We start from the raw sequence: 21,223 nt of genomic DNA, 5'->3' as shown, positions 1-21,223 counted from the left end.
AGTGATACTGATATTAATAAAAAGACTAGAAAAAGTTGAAAAAAGCTAAGAAAATAAAGCTAGGAACTATGTTGCACAGGTGCGAGGGGCGGGGGCGGGAGTGATACGATTCGGGTGCGGGGATACGGATTTTCAAAAATTATAGGGTGCGATTCGTGAAGGATACATCTGTTATATTTATATATATTTTTTATTATATATATATATATATATATTATATGACCAATCAAATTAAAAAAAGAAAAAATATTTATAAATTAAATGTTGCATTGCAAATATAAGTAAAAAATTGCATGCAAATATAAGTCAAAGTAAAAGTTTCAATAAATTTCATGCAAATATAAAAATTTCAAAAATTACAGTCAAAGTAAAAGTTTCAATAAATTGCATGTAAAAGTTTCAAATTGCATGCAAATATAAGTCAAAAATTGCATTGCAAATATAAGATAAAAATTGCAGAAGTGCCCAAAAATAATTGAAAAATTTGCAAAAGAATAAAAAATAATGAAGTTCTTCAAAACAACCCTCAATGCACCTTAAACGCACCCGTTTTGTGAGGTGGGCGCACCCGATTCGCGAATCCTTTTTTTTTTGAGGTGGGCGCACCCAATGCACCCTAAACGCACACGATTCGCCACGTGGCGAATCTCGTGCGAATCGCACCCGCACCCGCACCCGCACCCTATGCGTGTCCGATACTGCAATGTGCTATTTTTTGAAGAACTGTGCATCATAGGCTAGGAAGGAGTGATGCCAATTTTAAGAAAAAATTTATTGAGAGTGGTGAAAAAATATTGTAATTATAATCCAAAAAATAGGTAGAATTTTTTTTTTTTGAACATCCGAAAATGGGGAAAGTAGGAAATTTTTCATGGACTAATTTGTTTTTTTTTTTATAAACCGAATTTCTGGAAATTTTCGATCAAAATCTTGAGAACAAATATGAAAATTACAAAATCTGAAAAAGTGATCTTGCTGACTTGAGTAAGTCAAAAGAAATCTCACTGACGAGTGGTCATTTTTTTGTTACTACAAGCAGCAAATATTACTTTTTCACTTTTACAAAAATGGACACAAAAAAAATAATCAAACTGAGCACACCCTCTAGATGGTGCATAAACAACTCTTTTAAGCTAGAGTCTTGAATCAAGTTAATTAATTAATTAACCATTGAATTTATGTTTTGAACTTTCATTTACTATTTCTTAAAAACTCTGCACTCTGTAGATTTTTTCAACTTTCTTTTATTTTTATATCATCTACCATCTCAAATGAATTTACACTTTTAAACATTTATTCAAATTAACACATTGATTAATATAGGTTTTCATCGAATCCCATCGAATATATATAAGGGAAAAAAGTTTCTATTTGGGATTTCATCGAATCCTGAAGTACTACTTCTCACAGTGTAACGTCTCACATTAATCTCGGGGCCGAAAGAACCGTTGTTCTCAATCACATAAACCTCCGGATGCTCTCTAGGATCTGCTAACCATCGAAGCAACTCCATATGGCCCTTCAATAGAACTTTTACTTTAATGCCGTTGATGTTTGTGACGTACCATAACGCATAGTCAGTGTCTTTTCGACTGCACAAACCCTCTCTAATAAGCTCCACGAGGTTAGCACGATTAATTGTGCCGAATCAATATAACCAACAAAGAAATCTCTGTCTATATATGTCGATCGCTCCCAACGACCGTCATAATGTATCATAATACGTCGCCCCGACATCTGAGATTAACAAAGTGTAATATAAACAGTCAACAAACCATCAAAAGTATCTCAAAAACTAGGCCTGCCAACCCCACGATCGCAACACACAAACATGGGCACGATGGAGCTCACCATTGTGACCACGATGGTGCGCTCCATCGTGTCCACGGTCGTGTGCACGATGGTGACCATCATGACCAATCATCGTGGGCACGATGGAGCACATGATCGTGGTCACGAAGGTGGTCACCATCCTGAGCTCCATCGTGCCCACGTTAATGTGCTGTGATCTTGTGGGCGAGTAAAGCTCAATAAAACCCTAATGAAATCGTGATAACGTGATAACGAAACTTAAACCCTAATGTGTGACCTATTTGAAACAAAATAAATAATATTCATGATCAATATATATATATATATATATATATATATTTACATGAAATCAAAACGTTCAAACAACGAAACAATCATGAAAGTCGAGAATAAAATAATTATCGTGACCTTAAGATCACAATTTGAGTAGTAGACGCATTATGCATACCTTTATATGAAGCAAGAACCACGAAAGGGCACCTCCTTGAAGTTTTCTTCTTTCCATATGGCCGATCTTTCGAATTCTATTTTTGGTTTTAGTTTCGTGGTTGTTTTTATTTTTTTGTGAAAAGTTATAAACTTAAGTTGTGTTTAAAAAACCACAAGCCTCCCACTATTATTACCACCAACAACATGTTCCTCACAAAATTTATTAACCTAGTCTCATCCGAAAAGATTAACCAAATATGTTGTTCAATTAATGACATTTCAGAGTTCATGGGCTGACGTAGACACGATCGCGCCCTCGATTGTGTGCTCCCATCATGTCCACGGTCGTGGACACGATGGGCACGATCGTGTGCTCCATCGTGCCCCCGTCGTCCCTAACCTTTCGCCCCCATCGTGCCCCTCCCCATCCCCATTGTACCCTCTCGCCCCATCGTGCCCCCGCCCTCGTCGTGCCCTTTGCCCCGTCGTGCCTCGCCCATCCCCGTCGTGCCCGATGGGCACGATGGGCGAGATAGCCACGATGGCCACGATTGTGCCCACGGCCGTGGACACAATCACACCCATCGTGTCCACAACCATCGTGTGTACGATCGTGGGCACGTGTCATCTTGCGCGAAAATTAAAGAGAGAGAGAGAGAGTGCTTGAATTTCTACTAAAGTGGTGGGGGCCGTAAGGGGTATTTTAGTCCTTTTGCAGATTTTGGTATACAAAAGAGTGAGCTTTAAATAGGGGCTATATAAGTTATTAGTTTTATAAAATGGTATTTATTTGTAGGTTTCCACAATACAAAAGTGATGTCAAAATGATGATGAAGATTACAGTTGGCCCGATTAAATGTGTAGTTGCACAAAAACCAGCAGCAATGGTGAAACTATATACAAAAGCCTACATTTACAGTTTGTTTATTCATAATTTGAGTTTGTCAAGCTCCAAGTGAGATGATGCTCATAATTTAATTCCGACTATTTAAGCTCCAAATGAGATAATGCTTAGCACTTAGCTCCGGTCTTTCAAGCTCCAAACGAGTGATGCTTATAACTCAGCTCTGGTCTATCAAACTATGGATGAGATGATACTCACAAGTCAATTATGGTCTTTCAAGCTCCAATCGAGATGATGCTCAGAAGTCAATTATAGTCGAGCTCCAAATGATATGATGCTCAGAAGTCACTTCTTATTTTTCGAGCTGCAGATGAGATGATACTCATAAGTCAAATCTCATATAACAAGCTTCATATAAGATGATTAGAAGTTCGACGCACAAAAGTCAACTTTTATATTTCGAGCTATAGACAAGATGATGCTTAAAAGTCATGTAAAATTAAGATGAGATGATGTTCACATATAAGATGTCGTCTTAAATTTTACCTATCAATTTTAAACAATTATACTACTATAATATTAGTAAATCTTTCCTATACTCAATTAATAAAAATACGATGTATCAATCCTTCATCATATCCTATGTCAAATATACGCATGTCAATTAAAAAGACAATCTATTTTAGCTCTTAACAATATAACTAGCGAAAATTGTTGAGATTATTATGATTTGAACTATACCACCAATTTATTTTAGTTAAATAAATTAATTAAAAAATTATTTATGTAAAGATGATTTCATATATTATGATTATAAACATTGTAAAAAATAATAATTACAATGTACAGTAAATTTTCATCTAATTACACACTAATTATTTTAAATACAAAAGTACACTAATAATTTTAAGGGTTAATGGCCGAAAAATACACGAAGTTTGACCAAATTTACATTTTGCACATGACCTTCAAAAATAGTCTCACAATACACGAACTATTGATTTAATTGCAAATTGCACAAGGCGAAGTTCCAATTAAAATTAATTTTTTGACCGGCGATGACGTGGTCAATATTTAATATTACATGGCATGACACATGAATTTTATTATACGCTGGCACGACACGTTGGCAAAACGATGTCGTTTTGAATATAAATTAAGTTGTCTTCTCTTTTGATAATTTGAACAATAAAAAAAAAAAAATTGAAGAACTCATCCACCACACTAAAAGGAAACCAACCGTCGCCTGGGCTTCTCCGGCACAAACCAACCACCGCCTATATCTCCGGCACAAACCAACCGTCGCTTGTATCTCAAGCGGTGGCGCCGCCTCCCCATTTTCCCAAACCCTAGATCCCCAATTCCAGTCACCATTCCTTCGATTCTCCCTCCCCTCTCCTCTGTCTCTATCTATTTCTCTTTCACGGCCAGAGAGCAAGAAAGCCAAAGAGCGGGAATGATGGCGGCGACATTCGTAACAGGCAACCCAAGAAGCTCGAAGAAGTTCGCGTAATTCTCGGCAACTCGATCCCCTTTCGTTCGAACAATTCTCGGCAACATTCGTAACAGGCAACTCGATTCTCCCACCCTTTTGTTTTACTTAATAGTTTTAGGAATGCTGTGAGGGTTTGGGACTGAGCAGGCGGTGGATATGGGTGGCTGGTGGCGGTGGATTCGTAACAGGCAACTCGATTCAGACGGTGACGGTGGATTGAGGTGGCTGGTGGCGGTGGATTCGTAACAGGCAACTTGATTCAGACGGTGGCGGTGGATTGGGGTTGCTAGATTCAGGCGATGGTGGTGCGGGGGATTGCAGATTCAGGCGGTGGGGATTTATTATTATTTTTATTTTTTTCGTTATAATCACTCAAAACGACGTCGTTTTGAGTGTTAGATATAACTACAAAACGACGTCGTATTACTTGAACGCCGGTGCGTCCACCCATGCAAATTCCGGGAGCCACGTGATAACACTCATATTTCCATGGTTTTTAATATTCATATGATGTTAATTTTATAGGAAATTGAGTGTTGAATAGGGATGGCAATGGGCCGGATCTGGACCGGATCCTGCTTGGTCCAGATCCAGATCCATGTTTTTTTACTTAGATCCAGATCCGGTCCAGATCCATTGGATCCAAAAAAATGGGATCCAGACCCAGATCCATAAGATCCACAGGGTCTCGGGTCCAGACCCAGATCCATATCATTTTTCTAAAAAATAAATTCTACGCTAATTAAACATTAAAATAAAAATCATAACAATTGTCTAAAGTTTCAACAATCATTCAAGAATACAAAATACACCATAATCCATTTAAAACTAAACAATCCAAAATAAATAAGAACATCATAATTCATTTAAAACCAAACAATCCAAAATGAGAACATAATAATCCAAAAATGAACACATAAGGTTAATCTAATACACTGCACTGCCAGTCTGCTACATTTAACTAACAAATCCCAAATTGCATATTAAACACACCAAACCAAAATATCAATAGCAAATGAAATCGGTAAGCAACAGGTTAGTAATGCTTCTTTTACGATGGTATAGAATAATATTTTTTGTAATAAAAAAACCGACACCCACAATTTTGTATTTGGAGCAAATACCAAAAATGAGCTGTAGAAGTGGAGTATGGATGGTGGACGATGCACTAAGAAATGGTGAATATTATATTTATTTGGTATAGTGTAGCAAGTAGTAAATTGTGCAAATGATTATGAAAATTGAAATGAAAGAATAATTAATTACCGAGAACCTGCACAGCGGCCGGAGAGGAGCGGCCGTAGATGGATTGACGTCGCCTCACGCGGCTGCTCTGCTCACGCTGCTGCTCACGCTGCTGCTCAGTGCTCACGCTGCTGCTCTCGGGTGGGGAAGGCCGGAGGGGCTGATTCGGAGGTGGACGGCCGCCGGCCGGAGGATAGGCGAGCGGCGCGGGTGGAGGAGAGGCGAGCGGCGCTTGAGGTGGGATAAAGTAGGGTTTTGAAATTGAATTGTAAAAGTTAGAAGTCTAGTATTACTTTCTAGCCTAGGATAAAATTAAAAAAAAATAAAAATATTATATCTTTAATATTACCGGGTCCAGATCCGGATCTGGACCGGATCTGGGTTTTACATCTTCTACTCCAGATCCGGATCCGGTTTTTTATAGAGTGCTCCAGATCCGGTCCAGATCCGCCGGGTCCAAATTTTGTAAGGTCCAGATCCGGAAAAAAGGGTCTGGATCCGCGGATCTGGACCGGGTCCCGGATCCATTGCCATCTCTAGTGTTGAATGATTGTTTTGTGCTTAATTTGCTTTATCTTGTGAAACATGATTCTTACTCGAACTTTGAAGGAATTTGCAGATTTATTGCGTTCGAATTTGGAACAATGTTCTGAAATAGAAGTTGTAGATTGTCTCGATACGAGTTCGTGAGCGCAAACGGATCATAAATCGGAGTTCGGACGAGAAAGTTATGGCCGAAACAAAAACGTCGCGCGCAGCAGTCAAAATTCGGCGACCTAAACGGCGATCGCCGAATTTTGGAGATTTTATGAGCAAATTCGGCGACCAAAACGGCGACCGCCGAACGGGTCGCCGTTTTCCCTGTTCAGATTTTGGCCTTGAGGAAGAAAAACGGCGATCGCCGTTTTTGGAGGATTTTTAGGCCATTTTCGGCGACCAGTTCAGCGACCGCCGAACGGGTCGCCGTTTTTGGGCGTGTTTCCGTTTCCTTCCGCGTTTTTACGATTTTTCAAGTTATTTTCGAGCTCAAACTCTGTATTTTACCCTGATACTATAAATAGGTCCTCTTTTGACCTATCTAGGGGCCCCAGCTTTAGTTTTTCAGTTCTCAACTTTCATATTTCAGTTTCATAGCTTTAGAACTTTTTAGCTTTCCAGTTTTCAAGGCTTGGATCAAGATTGAAGATTCAAGCCGCTACAATCGTTTTAATTCGGTTTTATACAATTTGTTTTTACAATTGCGTTCAATTTAATTATGTTTATGTTTGATTTTACTATGTCTGGCTAGTCTTTTAATCTGAACCTAGGGTTTGTATATAGCTGATTGATTATGTGTTTTTGATTTATTGATATCAATTTGCCCTCCAACTTATGATTCATGATTCCTGGTGCCTGTTCTCTTGTGAATTATCTGATCAATGATTTACATGTTTAGCTGTTCAATTTGAGTCTTGAATGCGATAATTGTTCAGCCGATTCAGGAATGCATGATATAGTGTTAGCCTTGAGTCTTGAATGCGATAGGTGAAGCTATAGGAAGCTATTCTTTATGTGCTATTTGGAGTTAATTTATTCCGTGGAGTCTTGAATGCGAAAAGGAATTAATTAATCTACGTTCATAGGTGGTCGTTAGAGACGCTTGTGAATAATATAGTGATCTTTCATCAGGGTTGGATTAAATTTGGTAATTGAATCAATAGGTTGAATGCATGTAGTTGATTAGTAAAAGTACATCCCTAGGGTCAGAGTTTTCCTACATTTGAGTTAAGTAATCGTTATTTATATGCTCTTTAGTTTTAATTTAGTTAAATTTAGTTCGTAATTCACCTTCATAATTGTTTTACCTGCATACTGTTAGAGTCTGTTTAGGAGATAGCTAAAGTAGTTTCGTTGTGTCAGTCCCTGTGGATACGATACTCGGTTACTTAATTTGTGCTACAATTGCACCGTGTTAGTTGCGGTAATTTGTTGCTAATAATTTAGTGATCAACTTTTTGGCGCCGTTGCCGGGGACTGTTTAGATTTTGCTTTAATATTTCCAATAGGACCTTATAGTACTGCAAGTTTTTTTTTTTTTTTTTTTTTCTTTTCTGATCTTTTTGCTGTTTCTGTAGGTTGCATATGAACACACGATCTCACGGAAATCCTCTCTTTGAGTTTGACCCTGAAATCAATAAAACCTTGCGCAACCTAAAGAAGCAGAACGATCAAGTTGAGACAGGAATGATGGCTACTCCAGAGCAAATCCAAATTCGAGCTCTACAAGAGCAGTTGAAGCAGCTGCTTGATGCACAGGAAACGAGAGAGGCTCAAAAGCAACCAGCCATCAATGAAGCGTTCATACCACAGTATGTGTACCAGGAGCCCCCAAGAGTGAACGTTAACAATTTTGAGCTGAAAACGGGATTGATCACGATGGTCCAACAGAGCCAATATGGTGGACAAGCGATCGAGGATCCTAATGCGCACCTGGCGCATTTCCTGGAGCTGTGTAGCACGGTGAAGATGAATGGTGTCCCTGATGACATTATCCGTCTTCGTCTTTTTCCCTTCTCACTGCGGGATAAGGCGAAGTCGTGGTATCATACGCTGCAGCTGGGAGACAATATCGTGTGGGAGGACTTGGCTCATGCATTCCTACGCAAGTTTCATCCGCCTGGCCTTACGTTGAAATTGAAGATGGACATCGTGCAGTTTCAACAGTACGAGGGAGAGAAGCTAGCGGAGACGTGGGAGCGATACCAGGAGAAGCTCAGAAAGTGCCCAGGCCATGGTTTTGATGAAGGCACGCTCGTGATAATGTTCTACAATGCCTGCGGGGAGCGTACGAGGATGCACATGGATACAGCTGCAGGCGGCTCTCTACTCCAGAAAAGCAGCTCTGATGCATGGGGCATTATTGATAGTATGGCTTCTACGAGCTACCAATGGCCATCTGAGCGTATGCAATTGAAGAAGGTTGCAGCTGCGTCCACTTCTGATCCTATGGCAGCTATGGTTACTCAACAGGCAGCGATGGCTACACAGCTGGCAGAGCTGACTGCAAAAATTGGTGAATTGAATCCTGGACGTCATGAGCAAGCTGTGATAGACCCATCAGGCTTGGGAAACGTCAATTATATCAATGACAGAAATTATGGGAATTTTCAGCAAGGACAGCCAGGGATGTATAACAGAGGTCAGCCATATCAGCAGGGTCAGCAGCAGTTTCAGCCAGGAGCACGTCCGCACCCAAATCTTTCCTATGGAAACCCAAACAATGCTGTGCAACCTCCACCAGGATTTTCTGTTTCTAGTGGGGGAGTCATCAATGAGCCAAAGAAGGATTCGATGGAGGACATGATGAAGCAGATGCTCATGAAGATGACTGGGATGGAGGTGAATGTTGGAAATAAAATCTCTAACATGGAGAATAATTTCTCAGCATTATCTAAGCAGGTACAGATGTTAGAGAATCAAGTTGGTCAGATTGCCAACCAAGCGGCGGCACAGCACAAGCCGGGCCAATTCCCAAGCAACACTACTGTCAATCCTAAGGGCCAATGCAATGCTATTTTCGATGGTATTCTGTCTCCAAAGGATAGGAGGATGAGCAAGGAGCATGAATCTCTGATTGTGGAACCATACAAAGCTCCTGTTCCACTTAGGGAATACATCCCAAAGGCTCCATTCCCCCGTAGGCTGATGAAGAGGGAGGTGCTTGAAGAGCAATGTGCTGTGCAGCCAAGCAAAAAGGTGGATGCCAAGGAAATCAAGCTGGAGATCTCCCATTGCAAGAATGAGAAAAAAATTGCCAATCCCGATGAGACAGAGCATAGACGTATAGTGGATGAGCTTGAGAGACTACTTGAAGAATCGGACCGGCGTGCACAGCCTCAAACTCTCTCAAAATTTCAGGATCCCAAGGATAAAGAAGAAAAGGCAGTTGTTCACACCAAGAAGATGGGTGATGAGGATAAGAAAATCCCGCAGGCAAAAGCTGTGTGCACTGAGCTGCCAATGAAGCTACTTTCGAAGAAGAAAGATCCGGGTAGCTTCACCATTGAGTGCGAGATTGGAGGAGAGCTCTTTCCCGAGGCTCTTTGCGATTTAGGGGCTAGTGTCAATGTGATGCCCATCTCTGTTTTCAAGCGGTTGGGAATTGGAGATCTCAAGTCGACCTCGATGGAGATTCAGATGGCGGATAGATCAAGAGTGAAGCCGAGAGGAAAGCTTGACGACATCTTTGTGAAGGTTGACAAGCTCGTCTTCCCTACGGATTTCTTGGTCCTCGATATTCCTGAAGATACAAATCCGCCGTTGATTCTTGGTCGATCATTCTTAGCTACGGGGAAGGCTATGATAGATGTGCCGAATGGAAGTGTTATCTTTCACGCAGCTGATGCGCATGAGTCCGCTGTCTCTGTTCGTGTTAGGCGGTCTGTCACGCCCGCTGCGTTTGATGTTCATTGAGACCATGAGGTATCGTCGAGCTCTAGACGTTAAATTAAGCACTTGTTGGGAGGTAACCCAACCGTTCTCGTTGTTTTATTTTCCTTTCTTTTGGTTTCTTTGTTTTCTTTGTTTTCTTTCTTTTGGAGTTTAGTGCAAGTGTTGAGCTTGGAAGTTGCGGGAACTCGCGCCTTGTTCATACCACCACCATGGAGCATGTGTTTCTGTGAGTAGTGACACACATATCATCATCCCTCCAAACTTATTTTCGAACTTATGTTCTGTAATAAGTTTGGGGGAGGGGGGTGAGAGTAGATATGTGTATCACTTTTATTATTTTTGTTGGCTTTATTATTTTATCCTGCTTGGTTGGTGGTGTGTGATTGTTTTATTTTTGAGATGATTATTGCTCCATTAGATTTCTGGTGAGATGCCAATGATGATTTCTGTGAAAAAAAATATTGAATTTGATTTTCTTTGATGATTTGAGCATAATTGGAACTAATTTGCATAATTCTAGAGTGATTTTGACCTTGACTTTTGGACGTTGAATAAACCTGTGAGATTTTGAGCCATAACTGTTTATCATACACAGTTTATTCTTTGTTGTGAGTTTTGTCATGCATGTGGTGATCTTCTAGAACTTGCCATGGTTTCTATGTCGAGGTTGCTGTTGTGCCCATGATTATGAGATGATTTTAGGCCATCTTTTGTTAGCCACATTATTTTCCCAAACACTGTCCTTAACGAAAAATTATCCTTTGTTATCCACTTTGAGCCTATTTAGCTTTTATTCTTTAGCCGGATGATAGGGGTGATGTAGTATATGGGAATCTTTGTGTGGTGAATATTCATAGTGGGTTGTGAAAAAGAAGGGATGATTTTGTGTTACTATTTACTCTTATAAGCTCTAGAAAAGTTGTGGAAAGAAAAGAAAAAAAAAGTTGTTCAAGAAAAAAAAAAAAAAAAAAGAAGAAAAAGAAAAGAAAAAGGAAAAAAAAAAGTGAAGTCGAGTGTATATTGAGAAATTTGTTAGAGAATCGACTTTGTGTGTTGGAAAGAAGTTGAGAGCATAAAAGAGTGTTTAGTTCTGTTTTGCGATGATTAAATCCCTTGAGATGTGTTGATTATGGTGACATAGTTGGGTGGAAGATGGAATTTATTCCATACTTGATTTGTGAAGTTATAAGGTTGGTGTTCTTGATCTATTTGAAGTCACTTAACCTATATTTCCCTACCTTAACCAATGTCCCTACATTATAACCCAAAAATAAAGACCTATTTGATCTTAGTCTTGGCACACTTTTAGCGATGGAGATTGTAGACGATTGGCAAGCTTATGGTAAGTGATCTATATTGCATTGAATTCGATGAGAGTATACACGTCCCGTTCCATCAAATTGAGAGTTGAGTGATACACATACCTTGTGAGATTCAATTGTTTGGAATGATGAGGTTGATTTTACTATAGGTTATGTTTATTGGTGAATTTTGTGCTTGATTATTGAGGATTTGAGAATTCTATCATTCTTTATTTTTCGGAGGCATCGATGAGTTAGATTTCTTACCCATTCGTGTTATTGATTTTATTCTTCCCATTATTCGAGGACGAACAATGGCTTAAGTTTGGGGGAGTTGATAACACTCATATTTCCATGGTTTTTAATATTCATATGATGTTAATTTTATAGGAAATTGAGTGTTGAATGATTGTTTTGTGCTTAATTTGCTTTATCTTGTGAAACATGATTCTTACTCGAACTTTGAAGGAATTTGCAGATTTATTGAGTTCGAATTTGGAACAATGTTCTGAAATAGAAGTTGTAGATTGTCTCGATACGAGTTCGTGAGCGCAAACGGATCATAAATCGGAGTTCGGACGAGAAAGTTATGGCCGAAACAAAAACGTCGCGCGTAGCAGTCAAAATTCGGCGACCTAAACGGCGATCGCCGAATTTTGGAGATTTTATGAGCAAAATCGGCGACCAAAACGGCGACCGCCGAACGGGTCGCCGTTTTCCCTGTTCAGATTTTGGCCTTGAGGAAGAAAAACGGCGATCGCCGTTTTTGGAGGATTTTTAGGCCATTTTCGGCGACCAGTTCGGCGACCGCCTAACGGGTCGCCGTTTTTGGGCGTGTTTCCGTTTCCTTCCGCGTTTTTACGATTTTTCAAGTTATTTTCGAGCTCAAACTCTGTATTTTACCCTGATACTATAAATAGGTCCTCTTTTGACCTATCTAGGGGCCCCAGCTTTAGTTTTTCAGTTCTCAACTTTCATATTTCAGTTTCATAGCTTTAGAACTTTTTAGCTTTCCAGTTTTCAAGGCTTGGATCAAGATTGAAGATTCAAGCCGCTACAATCGTTTTAATTCGGTTTTATACAATTTGTTTTTACAATTGCGTTCAATTTAATTATGTTTATGTTTGATTTTACTATGTCTGGCTAGTCTTTTAATCTGAACCTAGGGTTTGTATATAGCTGATTGATTATGTGTTTTTGATTTATTGATATCAATTTGCCCTCCAACTTATGATTCATGATTCCTGGTGCCTGTTCTCTTGTGAATTATCTGATCAATGATTTACATGTTTAGCTGTTCAATTTGAGTCTTGAATGCGATAATTGTTCAGCCGATTCAGGAATGCATGATATAGTGTTAGCCTTGAGTCTTGAATGCGATAGGTGAAGCTATAGGAAGCTATTCTTTATGTGCTATTTGGAGTTAATTTATTCCTTGGAGTCTTGAATGCGAAAAGGAATTAATTAATCTACGTTCATAGGTGGTCGTTAGAGACGCTTGTGAATAATATAGTGATCTTTCATCAGGGTTGGATTAAATTTGGTAATTGAATCAATAGGTTGAATGCATGTAGTTGATTAGTAAAAGTACATCCCTAGGGTCAGAGTTTTCCTACATTTGAGTTAAGTAATCGTTATTTATATGCTCTTTAGTTTTAATTTAGTTAAATTTAGTTCGTAATTCACCTTCATAATTGTTTTACCTGCATACTGTTAGAGTCTGTTTAGGAGATAGCTAAAGTAGTTTCGTTGTGTCAGTCCCTGTGGATACGATACTCGGTTACTTAATTTGTGCTACAATTGCACCGTGTTAGTTGCGGTAATTTGTTGCTAATAATTTAGTGATCACCACGTCATCTAGGATTTAGGATATGGTCAACGCACGTGCAATTTGCAATTAAATAAATAGTTCGTTTATTGTGGGACTATTTTTAAAGGTTATGTGCAAAATGCAAATTTGGTGAAACTTTGTGTATTTTTCGGCTATTAATCATAATTTTAAATAGGATGCTATACTAAATAAAGTGGGCGATGAATAGAATCACCCTCAAAATGAGTTAAATTCTGCGGGCTTCTTCTTGGGCTCCCGGCCCAAAGGGCCATCCATCATTATTAATTGCTATTTTAATTTTTAGGTTCACAAATCACAATATTCAATTCCACACCTATGCATAATTAATGCCACTATTGTTGTATATATATCTTCTAGATATATCTTATGTGTGTTGACCAAGAAACCTAGAGGGAGAATAACACTTGACATCTTCAAGCCACCGGAGTTGACTGTCCTCCGTTCACACCGGACGTGTGTGAACGTTCACACCGGACGTGTGTGAACGTTCACACCGGACGTTCACACTTGGTTTAACACCTATAAATATGGGTGTGTTGTGAACTTCATAATAACGATATTTGTATTCTCTACTATATTCTCTCGCTTCTCTCTAGTTTATAACACGTTATCAGCACGAAAGTTCTAGTTCTCTCATCTTCCTTCGATCGTAAAAGGATTGGAGGTATGCCCTAGGAAAGAATTGTGTCTTTCCAATAAGGTACGACTAATTTTCTTTTCATCTGAATTTCAATCCGTATAATTTTAGTAATCATCTAAATCCAGACGAAAGAAACTTTGAAGTATTAGAATATTATACTGTTTAATATTCTAATACCAATAAATTGGCTTGGAAATAACCAGAAAACGGAATCATGGTAACATATATGCTTTGCATAAAAGAGATTGTTATTGAAATTTGTGCAAATTCCCCTTATATTTGTGGTTTGATGCAAATATGTTATATTTGTTTATTACGAATGATATAATTTTCGTTATTCTTGAAGAAATACAAATAATCCTAAAAGTTATATTTTGATGCTATTAAAATAGCATTTGTTTGAGCATATTAAATTAGTGATGCATTTCGAATGATATTGATCTTAATCATTCCACCAAACAAAAGTGAATTTTGATTGGAATTTGGAGGATATAAAGTAAATTTTTGATATGTACTTAGACGGAATATGTCATTTTATGTAAACTTGTATTTGATGTGGTATAAAAAGTCAATGTGAAATAGTAGATTTTAGAAAAATAATAAAGAAAAATATGAAAAGTTCACTCAAAATAGAAGACTATTTTGATAATTGGAGACATAATAGATTCGCCCGATTATGTTAAAAAGATACTCGCTCAGTCTATTGTACCACATACGACCAGACTGTTTCAACCCATACAACGATTTTTGCAGTTTAATTAAATACATGCTTTTGGGTTGTGACTGAAATCCTTCAGGCATTTTAAATCCTTCAGGAATTTTCATATATATGTCAGTATCTAATGACCCATATAGATAAGCAGTCACTACATCCATAAGGCGCATATCAAGCCTTTGTGACACAGCCAGACTAATCAAAAATCTAAAAGTAATAGCGTCCATCACTGGAGAGTATGTTTCCTCATAATCAATTCCTGGTTTTTGTGAGAAACCTTGTGCTACGAGTCTTGCTCTATATCTCGTAACTTCATTTTTCTCGTTTCTCTTTCTAACAAAAATCCATCTATATCCAACAGGGATTTTAGATTCCGGAGTTAAGGCTATAGGCCCAAATACTTTCCGGTTATCACAGGAATTTAATTCCCTTTCTATAGCTTCTTTCCACTTTGGCCAATCAAGTCTCTGTTTGCATTGTGCAACAGATTTTGGTTCAGGATCCTCATTTAAAACTTGAAGAGCTATATGAAAGGCAAATATATCATCAACGATGATATTTTCTCTCTCTAGTATCTGATTTGAATGTAAATAATTTATTGAGATCTCATGATTTTCAGATACTTGTAATTCTTCATGAATTACATCACTTTCATTTGATTGATTAGTCGTTTTCGTCATTGTTTGGTTTCCATCTTGCACCCTTTTTTCTTCTAGGCATAGAATCTTTGGAACCAACTGGTCGACCACGTTTTTGACGAATTTTGGACTCATTTGCTGCCAAAGCTATTTGTCCTTCAGGGACATCAATTTTAGCTGGAGTATTTGCAGCATGTATGTGAAATTGTGTCACTTTTCTTGTATCTACAAAAGCATCAGGAATTTGATTTGCAATCTTTTGCAAATGAATGATCTTTTCAATCTCTAGTAAGTCTAAAAGGAACTTACTAAGTTTCAAGGATATCCGCAATAATGGATACCACATAGAGACAATTGCAGAAGGTAGCAATGAATATCTTTACATAAATTCTTTTGTTTCAGGCTATAAGCTGACAAAAGAAAAATTAGCAACACTACCTTCTGGAATGTATTACACATTCATAAAAGCAATTGAGACAAACCATGTCATGAACATAAAGTTCAATGATACATAAAGTTTTAAGCTTTGGCATGATAGGTTTGGACATCCTGGAGCGACTATGATGCACCGAATAATCAATAATTCATATGGGCACAACATAAATAATCAAAAGATTCTTTCTACAAAGGAATTCCCATGTGATGATTGTGCGCAAGGCAAGTTAGTTATTAGACCTTCATATACGAAGGTTAATACTGAATCTCCATCTTTCCTAGAAAGAATTCAGGGAGACATTTGTGGACCTATACATCCACCTTGTGGACCTTTTCGATACTTTATGGTATTGATTGATGCTTCTTCTAGATGGTCACATGTATGCTTGCTTTCTACTAGAAATGCAGCATTTGCTAGACTACTTGCTCAAATCATAAAATTAAGAGCTCAATTCCCAGACAATTCAATTAAAAGAATTCGTCTTGATAATGCTGGTGAGTTTACATCTCAGGCATTTGATAACTATTGTATGGCTATTGGAATTGAGATTGAACATCCAGTAGCTCATGTCCATACTCAAAATGGTTTAGCGGAATCATTTATTAAACGTCTTCAAATTATTGCTAGACCATTACTTATGAAATCAAAACTCCCAACTACTGCTTGGGGTCATGCCATATTACATGCTGCAACATTAGTTCGACTAAGGCCATCAGCTAATCATGAATACTCCCCAATGCAAATTATCTTTGGCCGAGAACCCGATGTTTCTCACTTACGAACTTTTGGTTGCGCGGTTCAAGTCCCAATTGCACCCCCACAACGAACAAAAATGGGTCCCCAACGAAGACTTGGGATATATGTTGAATTTGATTCACCATCGATTATAAGGTATCTAGAACCTTTAACAGGTGATTTATTTACTGCACGTTTTGCAGATTGTCATTTTGATGAAATGACATTTCCAACATTAGGAGGAATAAATCTACATCCAGAAAAGCACAAGGAAATCTCTTGGAATGAGAAAAACTTATCACATTTTGATTCTAGAACAAATCAATGTGAACAAGAAATTGAAAAGATCATTCATTTGCAAAAGATTGCAAATCAAATTCCTGATGCTTTTGTAGATACAAGAAAAGTGACACAATCTCACATACATGCTGCAAATACTCCAGCTAAAATTGATGTCCCTGAAGGACAAATAGCTTTGGCAGCAAATGAGTCCAAAATTCGTCAAAAACGTGGTCGACCAGTTGGTTCCAAAGATTCTATGCCTAGAAGAAGAAAGGGGCAAAATGGAAACCAAACAATGACGAAAACGACTAATCAATCAAATGAAAGTGATGTAATTCCTGAAGAATTACAAGTATCTGAAAATCATGAGATCTCAATAAATTATTTACATTCAAATCAGATACTAGAGAGAGAAAATATCATCGTTGATGATATATTTGCCTTTCATATAGCTCTTCAAGTTTTAAATGAGGATCCTGAACCAAAATCTGTTGCACAATGCAAACAGAGACTTGATTGGCCAAAGTGGAAAGAAGCTATAGAAAGGGAATTAAATTCCTGTGATAACCGGAAAGTATTTGGGCCTATAGCCTTAACTCCGGAATCTAAAATCCCTGTTGGATATAGATGGATTTTTGTTAGAAAGAGAAACGAGAAAAATGAAGTTACGAGATATAGAGCAAGACTCGTAGCACAAGGTTTCTCACAAAAACCAGGAATTGATTATGAGGAAACATACTCTCCAGTAATGGACGCTATTACTTTTAGATTTTTGATTAGTCTGGCTGTGTCACAAAGGCTTAATATGCGCCTTATGGATGTAGTGACTGCTTATCTATATGGGTCATTAGATACTGACATATATATGAAAATTCCTGAAGGATTTAAAATGCCTGAAGGATTTCAGTCAAAACCCAAAAGCATGTATTCAATTAAACTGCAAAAATCGTTGTATGGGTTGAAACAGTCTGGTCGTATGTGGTACAATAGACTGAGCAAGTATCTTTTGAAAGAAGGATACAAGAATGATGAAATATGCCCTTGTGTTTTCATTAAGAAAACCGAAAGTGGATTTGCAATCATAGCAGTTTATGTTGATGATTTAAATTTAATTGGGACTCCTGAAGAGCTAAATAAAACTGCTGAATATTTGAAGAAAGAATTTGAGATGAAAGATTTGGGAAAGACAAAGTTTTGTCTTGGTTTGCAAATGGAACGTATCCGTGGAGGAACGTTTATCCATCAATCCACATATACAGAAAAAGTGTTAAAACGCTTCTATATGGATAATGCACATCCATTAGCATCACCAATGGTCGTTAGATCTCTTGATACTAAGAAAGATCCATTTCGACCAATTGAAGAGGGTGAAATGATACTTGGTCCTGAAGTACCATATCTAAGTGCAATTGGAGCATTGACTTATCTGGCTAATAATACTAGACCAGATATAGCTTTTTCTGTTAATCTTCTAGCAAGATTTAGCTCTGCACCCACTTTGAGACATTGGAATGGTGTTAAGCACATTCTACGTTATCTAAAGGGTACCATTGACCTTGGATTATATTATCGAGAAAATTCTGATAATACTCTAGTGGGGTATTCGGATGCAGGATTTTTATCCGATCCACATGAAGCTAAGTCACAAACTGGATATATTTTCACATATGGTGGAACTGCTATATCATGGAAGTCTGTGAAACAAACATTGACTGCAACATCCTCAAATCATTCTGAAATCATTGCAATCCACGAAACAAGTCGAGAATGTGTATGGTTGAGAAATGTGACGAGTCATATCCAAGAGTCATGCGGGTTAGCTTTATCAAAGGCCAAACCAACTGTTTTATATGAAGATAATGCTGCTTGCATCGCGCAACTCAAGGAAGGATACATCAAAGGAGATAGGACGAAGCATATTTCTCCCAAATTCTTCTACACACACGACCTTCAAAAGGGTGGCGATATCGACGTGCAACAAATTCGCTCAAGTGAAAATCTGGCGGACTTATTCACCAAGGCATTACCAGCATCGACATTCAGAAATTTGGTACACGAGATCGGCATGCGTCGACTCAAAGATATTCAATGATTTCAAGTTCAGGGGAAGCAGTTGTACTCTTTTTCCTTCGACTAGGTTTTGTCCCATTGGGTTTTCCTAGCAAGGTTTTAATGAGGCAACATCTTTTATTTTAGGGATTGGTCAATCAAGGGGAAGTGTTGTAAATATATCTTCTAGATATATCTTATGTGTGTTGACCAAGAAACCTAGAGGGAGAATAACACTTGACATCTTCAAGCCGCCGGAGTTGACTGTCCTCCGTTCACACCGGACGTGTGTGAACGTTCACACCGGACGTGTGTGAACGTTCACACCGGACGTTCACACTTGGTTTAACACCTATAAATATGGGTGTATTGTGAACTTCATTTGTATTCTCTAATCTATTCTCTCGCTTCTCTCAAGTTTATAACATCTCGCTTCTCTCTAGTTTATAACACGTTATCAGCACGAAAGTTCTAGTTCTCTCATCATCTCCCTTCGATCGTAAAAGGTCCAATTTTCGAATTCTATTTCTCTTTATTGGTTGTTGTTGATACTATTGTTTAAATTGCATTCCATGTATTGACGTATTTGAATTGATTACTAAAAAAAAAAAAAAAAAAAAAAAAAAACGAATCAATTGGGAATTGAGAGCCATTGTAATTATGTATGTGTTTTTAGATTGATTTGGTATACTTAGTCAACGTATATGAATGTTTTGGGATTTAGGCAAAGAATCATGTTGCTATTTGTTTCTTTCTTCAAATTATTATTTTGTTTCGTGTTCTTTGATGATCTATATATACATTTAAATCTATTGAAGTTGAAAGAGATTTAAATCTTATGCTCTTATTTTTGAAATTTGATATGTTATATTATGAAATATACTATATATATATATATACAATTTTTTTTCTTTTCAAAATGATCTTGAAAATTAATTGATGCTATTTAAATAGCACAAGTAATATTCCTGAAGAATATTACAAGCTCTCTGAGCAAATAAATTAAACATTTGGATAATATATCCTTGATTATTTTGTGCAGAATTGCACGGATGGCAAACATAGCCAAACTTGAGTTCATCGCCCTTGACATCTCGGGCAAGAATTACATGTCATGGACTCTTGATGCTGATATTCACCTGATCTCAAGGGGTCTAGGAGAAACTATCAAAAAAGGAAACAAAGCGTCCGACCAGGATCGCGCTAAGGCACTAATATTCCTTCGTCATCACCTTCATGATGACCTTAAGACAGAGTATCTGACTGTCAAAGATCCACAAGAATTGTGGATGAACCTCAAAGACAGGTTTGATCATCAAAAGACTGTCGTCCTTCCTAAAGCTCGTTACGAGTGGATGCATCTAAGACTGCAAGACTTTAAGTCTGTGAGTGCTTATAATTCTGAATTATTTAGAATTGTTTCTAAATTGAAACTTTGTGGAGAAAAAAATTAGTGATACTGATATGCTTGAGAAAACATTCTCCACTTTTCATGCTTCTAATGTGCTGTTACAGCAACAATATAGAGAGCGGGGTTTCAAAAAGTATTCAGAATTAATAGCTTGTTTGTTGGTTGCCGAGCAAAATAATGAATTGCTCTTGAAAAATCACGCACTCCGCCCCACCGGTTCCGCTGCATTGCCTGAAGCCAATGCAACTTTCAACCATGATAATGGACGTGGTCGTGGGAACCAACGTGGACGTGGGCGTGGACGTGGACGTGGATATGCTCGTGGTCGTGGACGCGGTAAACCACATGATGCAACCTTTAGCAACAAAAAGCATAAAGCATCCAACGAGCACAATTCATACAAAAAGGAAGGTGAATGCCAAAGGTGTGGTATGACAGGACATTGGGCACGTACTTGCCGAACAGCAAAACACCTTGCAGATCTATATCAAGATTCAATCAAGGGAAAAGGCAAGAAGGAGTCCAATAATGTTGACTTTGACGGTCCAATTGATACTACTCATTTAGATGTCTCCGACTTCTTTGATGACCCAAAAGGAGATAATATAGATCAATTGATCGGTGGTGGTGTGCTTGAAGATAATAATATGGACACCGTTTAGTCCTTAATTTTATCTTTTTTTCTTTTCTAGTTGTTAAGATGACATTGCTTATTTTTAATTTCAAGATGTTGTTTTTATTTTTTTTATTACAATAATAAAAATCAAATGCTTACTCAATAATAATTGATTTTTTTTCCAAAATATCTCAGAAAATCAAATGGAATCTTGTGATATTTGTCTTGCCGATAGTGCCACCACACACACTATTCTTCAAAAGAAGAATTATTTCCTTAAGTTGACATTAGC

General features: G+C 37.9%; 1 protein-coding gene across 1 annotated transcript; it reads left to right on the top strand.

The window, feature by feature from the left end:
- The first annotated feature begins 19,956 nt into the window (after positions 1-19,956).
- Positions 19,957-20,977, top strand: LOC130990557 (uncharacterized). Its single transcript, XM_057914779.1, has 2 exons — positions 19,957-20,289; positions 20,420-20,977. The coding sequence occupies exons 1-2, from the start codon at positions 19,957-19,959 to the stop codon at positions 20,975-20,977; spliced, it is 891 nt and encodes a 296-aa protein (XP_057770762.1).
- Positions 20,978-21,223: the final 246 nt, after the last annotated feature.

Source organism: Salvia miltiorrhiza, chromosome 6, assembly GCF_028751815.1.
Source record: "Salvia miltiorrhiza cultivar Shanhuang (shh) chromosome 6, IMPLAD_Smil_shh, whole genome shotgun sequence".
NCBI classification, from domain to species: domain Eukaryota; kingdom Viridiplantae; phylum Streptophyta; class Magnoliopsida; order Lamiales; family Lamiaceae; genus Salvia; species Salvia miltiorrhiza.
Note: the sequence above shows the minus strand (reverse complement) of the source record. Positions and strands in the feature narration are given on the sequence as shown.

Excerpts from the sequence above, each read along its gene's own strand:
- LOC130990557 (XM_057914779.1), top strand. The coding sequence starts at position 19,957 with ATGGCAAACATAGCCAAACTTGAGTTCATCGCCCTTGACATCTCGGGC. Across the intron at positions 20,290-20,419 it reads GACTGCAAGACTTTAAGTCT|CAACAATATAGAGAGCGGGG; the intron begins GTGAGTGCTTAT and ends GTGCTGTTACAG.